Source organism: Oncorhynchus clarkii, chromosome 26 (assembly GCF_045791955.1).
Source record: "Oncorhynchus clarkii lewisi isolate Uvic-CL-2024 chromosome 26, UVic_Ocla_1.0, whole genome shotgun sequence".
Classification (NCBI taxonomy): Eukaryota; Metazoa; Chordata; class Actinopteri; order Salmoniformes; family Salmonidae; genus Oncorhynchus; species Oncorhynchus clarkii.
The window spans coordinates 42,171,199-42,177,129 of record NC_092172.1 but is presented as its reverse complement, the minus strand read 5'-3'; the positions used below and the strand labels follow the sequence as shown (position 1 = coordinate 42,177,129).

Sequence of the window (5,931 nt, the reverse complement as noted above, 5' to 3'; positions counted from 1 at the left end):
TGTGGGAGAGCTGCTAGCTAGCCGGCTGCCTCGGGACACTGTGTGGGAGAGCTGCTAGCTAGCCGGCTGCCTCAGGACATCGTGTGGGAGAGCTGCTAGCTCGCCGCCTGCCTCAGGACATCGTGTGGGAGAGCTGTTAGCTAGCTGGCTGCCTCAGGACACTGTGTGGGAGAGCTGCTAGCTAGCCGGCTGCCTCGGGACACTGTGTGGGAGAGCTGCTAGCTAGCCGGCTGCCTCAGGACATCGTGTGGGAGAGCTGCTAGCTAGCCGGCTGCCTCAGGACATCGTGTGGGAGAGCTGCTAGCTCGCCGCCTGCCTCAGGACACTGTGTTGGAGCAATTGCTAGCTAGCAGGTATTGAAGAACTTTCTGTTCAAGGGGACTTTGTTGTTTGTTTTTAGTAAATATGGGGGGTTTATTTATTTTTGTGTGAAATATTTGCTTTTGCTAACCAAAAGCGTGTGAAATGTAATATTGCGTGTGTTCCAGGCAGCTGCCCACAGGAAGTGATTCTGTCCAGAGGCATGGTGGATCCTTGTTGCAATAGACCTTATAGCTGAAATGTTTGATGAGAGCACATGGCAAATGGACTTTGTTGTACGACCAGAGATACCGCATACAATGAGGAGATGCTTGTGCCCTAACAACGGGATTCGTTGTCCACAGAGCGGACGGGCGGGCTGTCAGTCTCCCGCCTATTTCTTTCTTTGGATTGGTGGAAACATCTTGTTATTTGAATACTTTTTTAAGTAGCCAATCCGATAAGGGGTGTTGACATCAACCCCGCCTATATTCAGTGGAGAGTGAGCTGCTATGTTAGCCTCATGAATACGCCCAGACCATCTTGAATTTCAACAGGGACAACTCCAATGTAAAGTGTTTTTTCCTCACAAAGTTGCCGGGATTTCACGCGCATCACACTTATATCAGCACACTCCTAACAGCCTAAGCATTACCAAACTGCTATTCGATCAAATAAGCCTCATGTGTCAAAATGGAAATTCATTTGTATCTTTACTAAATTCGACAGTCTCTCGTTTGCCACCATACAAAACTCTTCACTTGCTTAATCATTGATGATTTACACAGATTTTTGGACGGAGTAAAACCTCTTGCTTTCACCTCTTCCTCTCTGGTATGAAGTTTGAGAAAATAACATGTCGACGTTGAAAGGGATGAGTCTTGTCCTTGAGGCAGAACTGAGCGATTTCTGATAGATGGGCCAGCTACAAAGTCTGCTAGATGGGCCAGCTACAAAGTCTGCTAGATGGGCCAGCTGCAAAGTCAAAATTGGCTATATTGTAAAACATTTAATTAATTTAAGGTTATAGTTAGGCATTCGGGTTAGCAGTGTGGTTAAGGTTAGGGTTACGTTTAAGGTTAGGGTTACGTTATGACTTTGTGGCTGTGCCAGCTAGTGACCACTTTGCAGAGCTGCCTCCAGAACAACATTCATGACAATAAACGCTAACCTGCGTGAAAATATGGACACCTGCCTGTTGGCCTGCTTCGCTTCCTGCGCCACTTTGTTCCTTTGGTTTGTATGTTTGTTTGAGTTTTTTTAGTTGCATGGTTTTTAAGTTAAAAGTAAAGAAGCAATTGGTATACAGACATAAAGCGTTTTAACTGAATTGTGAAGAGGAATTGACAATGTGTTAACTTGATGACTGAAACGGTAACGATTGAAAACCATGCCTTATTAAAATAATTGTTAAAAAAAACAGTCATTTTTGTTGTCTGCCTCTGCGTCACTCTGCCTGCTCAATCCAGACCCTAGAACCGGGCACTTTTCCATCTTGTCACATCTCGGCCTATATACCATTATTAACAGTCCATCAATAATTGGATGGATGGGTCTCCTACACTGTTGTCATGGAAGATAACAGAAGCCATGGAAAAGGGAGGGCGCATCACTTTAATTTTTGCAACGTCTACTTTCCAGAGGCGGGAGTGTGCTGTGACTCTCTGCCAAATCCAATCGCAACGCACAGACATATCAGCATCCGACCACGGAAGGACCCACATATGTTTCAGCAATCATGTAAGAGCAATGCCATACGTGCACACCTTTAAAAACTTGCTCCCAACTCATCATGTAGCCAGCTTTACGAGGTTCAAATAAGAGACCACTCCTATCAATAGTAATAATATCCGTCGCTTCCATTGCGCTGAGGAAAACATCACACTGGTAAGATGTGTTATGTTGCTTTTGATGGCGAGGATGAATGTGTTTATTTTTGCTTAGAAATTGGAATTTGTAGAATGTAGCATTGGCCTTTTAATTGCGTTTTGACCTCTAAGGACACCTGAGTCATCGTGAAATATAACTAACGTTTACTTCCTAAACGTTTTACATTTAGTTGTGGGTTTTTTTTTGCAGTGAAATGTGGCCTTGATTGATGCATGACCATAGCATTCTACTCCAGCTGCACGCATGTACTGATTCCGCGGTTAACAACATAAATAAGCGGTGCCGGTGCCGGTGCTATCCGTCTCAGCACCAAGGACAGGGCTCGGGCACAGTCGCTGTGGCGTAGTTTAAAAACAAACTGCATGCGCTCCAAAAAGGTGGCAACCTTTTTCACAAGCCGCTCTGGTTTAGTTGAACTGATCAGCTGGGTTGAAATTTCAAATTTAATAAAACAATCTTTCTATATTTGTATAACAGTACATTATTATCAATGGATATTGAAACTAATAATTCTGGTTAAAATCAATCAATATTTTTGTTCTAATTTAAGCGGAATTCCTAAGGCATAGCAGGCTATCAGACAGATATAAACTATTACAGTTAATATTTAAATCCTGTAAGTGGATTTCAAAGTCAGGGGTTGGCAGTTGCAATATTTATTAGCATATATTCATCAATATTCATATTTTCATTGCTGCATTTACACTCAAGAGAATGTTGAGGTATCTTTTTATCCAGGGACTGTTTATGAATGGTGACTGAGAGTGTGCAATGTGAATTGTAAACAGCTTTTACAACTTAAACAGATATCTAGTAACAACAGTGACATTTGCTTTTGCAGGAAGAGAACATGTCTCGTTCCTTCGTGTTCTTCCTCTCCTTATGGAGCTCTGTTATTGAAGTCGGACGCGGTTGTCCTGAACTATGTGACTGCTCCGACAAATACGGACGCCACTTCGCTGAATGCTCCTACAAAGACTTGGTTGACATCCCTGAAAGGCTGCCCCCCAACGTGACCACTCTGAGTCTCACCGCCAACAAAATATCTCTGGTGGAGTCGGGCAGCTTCGACAATGTGACCCAAGTCACGTCCTTATGGATGGCCCATAACGAGATAGTCACCATCGAACCGGGCACCCTGGCTCCCCTGGTCCAGCTGAGGAACTTTGACGTCAGTCACAACAAGATGGTGGATTTCCCTTGGGAGGATCTCCGTCACCTCACAGCCCTGCAGCTGCTGAAGATGGACCACAATGAGATGGTCAGTCTGCCTAAAGACTCCTTCTCTAACCTCAAGGACCTGAGGTCTCTCCGCCTCAACAACAACCGGTTCACCACTATAGCGCAGGGGACTTTCGACAGCCTGATCTCCCTGTCTCATCTACAGCTCTATAATAACCCATTCACATGCCACTGCAGGATGGACTGGCTGAGGGACTGGATTCTAAACGCCACCATATCAGTTCCGGAACAGAACTTGATTGTCTGTGAAACTCCAGAGCAGTTGAGAGGAGCGGTGATCGTGAAACTGTCTGAGTCAAAGTGCATGGCCCCTAATGTCAGCATAACGGCTGAGCCTAACGTTGAGAATACGACACTCTATGAAGGCACAGTGTTGATCCTGAACTGTGAAATCAAAGGGAACCCAAAGCCAGAGGTTATCTGGAAAATCCACACAAACCGTCAAAGTGTAGAGTACCCTCTGTCCACCAAAGATAAAGAATCAACAGAATCCAATGAATCTAACGAGGATTCTAGAACGACAGACAATCCATTTGAAATGTTCCGTAACGGCACTCTAGTCATACCGCGCCTTAGTAAAAAGAACAATGGCAACTACAGCTGTACCGCCACCAATGAGTTTGGTAAAGATGACGATTCACTATCAATAGTAGTGGTAGTACCAAAACCACCACCACCGCAACCTGTTGGAAAAGTGATTGGGCCACCAGTTACTATTAATGGGGAGAAAATCCCCTCAGTACTTCAACCTGTTGGAAAAGTGATTGGGCCACCAGTTACTATTAATGGGGAGAAAATCCCCTCAGTACTTCAACCTGTGATCAAAACCTCCATTAATAACCCTTTTAAACCATTCAATATTCCCCATTTGGAGGGAAAGTACAATATCTTCCCAACCCTTCCTCCCATTGAAGTTGACACTGAGCGTACGGCGCAAGTGCCCAAATATCCATCCCGTGCAACTAGCAAATGTACCTTGACCAGTGAGACACAGTACATCTCCAACCAGGCCTTCAATTTAAGCCTGGAAGATGTCAGGCAGTATACCTTTGACTTTGGAGTCATAGCCTTAGGGGTGTCAGAGACCGAGGCTAAAGTTAGACTCAATCCTCTCCTCCTTCCTAAAGACGACACAGACATCCGTCTCAGCCCCACAGAAGGGTTCCATTCCATCCACAAAGAGCCTCCCAACCAATCAGAGGTAACCAGGAGAGCCCGGGCGGACTCAGGGCTGTATCTGTGTGTCACCTCAGACCACAGACACTCAGCCATCCAGTGGTCCAGGATGGAAGATGGCATCAACACCTATCTGTTCCAGGACCTGCGCCCCGGCGCCAACTACTCCCTCTGTCTCACCTACAGAGGAGATGACTGTGAGGTACAGGTCCTCTTCACCACCAGGAAGAGAGTTCCTAACCTGTTGATCATTATAGTCGTCAGTATCTGTCTCCTTACAGTCTCCACCGTGCCCCTGCTGGGGGCCACCTGCTTCCACCTGGTCTACAAATATAGGAGCAAGACCTACAAGCTCATCATGAAGGCTAAAGACCACCAGCATCACATGGAGAGGAACCTAGTGGTCAACTTCAACCTGAGGAACTCGTACGCCGAGTCACAGACGCAGATCACAGCCAGCGAGACGGGGGAGGGAGAGGACGGGGAGTCGGAGAGTGGGGGGGAGAGAGAGGAGGACGTGGAGGGGAGTGGGGTGACCGAGTCGTTCACTCTGTCTCAGTACAGAGGGAATCTGGATGAGTGTGAGATGGGGTCAGAGTTCAGCGATAGGTTACCACTCGGGGCAGAAGCTGTTAATATCTCTGGGCAGTACAAAGAGCCACACCACTGATCCTGTTGTTGTTGTTAGTGTTTGATAGATCGTCTTGACTAGACAGGTTCTAGTCATCTTCAGTCAGGATCACATGTAATGTAAGTCTCACAGTAACTGTTTATCGATCCACGAGAGAAGAACCTGTGACCTGTCATTTTTCAAAATGGCTGCCGTATCAATGACCTGGATACAGTGTAGACAAAGTCAAAGGTGCTTCCGCTTTTGAAAGGAAAAGTAAAGAAGGTAGTTTATGTACGCTGTGAAGATTATGTAAAAGAAAGAAAAAAACGTCCCTGTAAGTAAAATATTTAAGCCTATTCTAAAAATAGACCCCTCTGGTGGGCTCTTAACAGTGGCGTTTCCTGAGACTTGTGACAGTTATTCAGTGTAGTCTGTCACAGGCAAGAAGGCAAAAAGCTTTGTAACTGTATCTAAAATGTCTCTTCTTTAAAGTAACAGATGCACTTATGAATGTCTATGTTAATCTATTGTAGGCTATCAATGCTATTTTCTATCTAGAGTGAATGTCTATGTTCATCTATTGTAGGCTATCAATGCTATTTTCTATCTAGAGTGAATGTCTATGTTAATCTATTGTAGGCTATCAATGTTATTTTCTATCTAGAGTGAATGTCTATGTTAATCTATTGTAGGCTATCAATGCTATTTTC

The 5,931-nt window shown here is 45.0% G+C and overlaps 1 protein-coding gene across 1 annotated transcript; it reads left to right on the top strand.

Annotated features, from left to right (window-relative positions):
* Positions 1-2,069: 2,069 nt before the first annotated feature.
* Positions 2,070-5,836, top strand: LOC139384313 (immunoglobulin superfamily containing leucine-rich repeat protein-like). Its single transcript, XM_071128993.1, has 2 exons — positions 2,070-2,187; positions 3,032-5,836. The coding sequence occupies exon 2, from the start codon at positions 3,041-3,043 to the stop codon at positions 5,276-5,278; it is 2,238 nt and encodes a 745-aa protein (XP_070985094.1). The 5' UTR covers positions 2,070-2,187; positions 3,032-3,040; the 3' UTR covers positions 5,279-5,836.
* The last annotated feature ends 95 nt before the right edge of the window (positions 5,837-5,931 follow it).

What these genes read in the sequence shown, in the direction of transcription:
- LOC139384313 (XM_071128993.1), top strand. Translation starts at nt 3,041, where the DNA reads ATGTCTCGTTCCTTCGTGTTCTTCCTCTCCTTATGGAGCTCTGTTATT.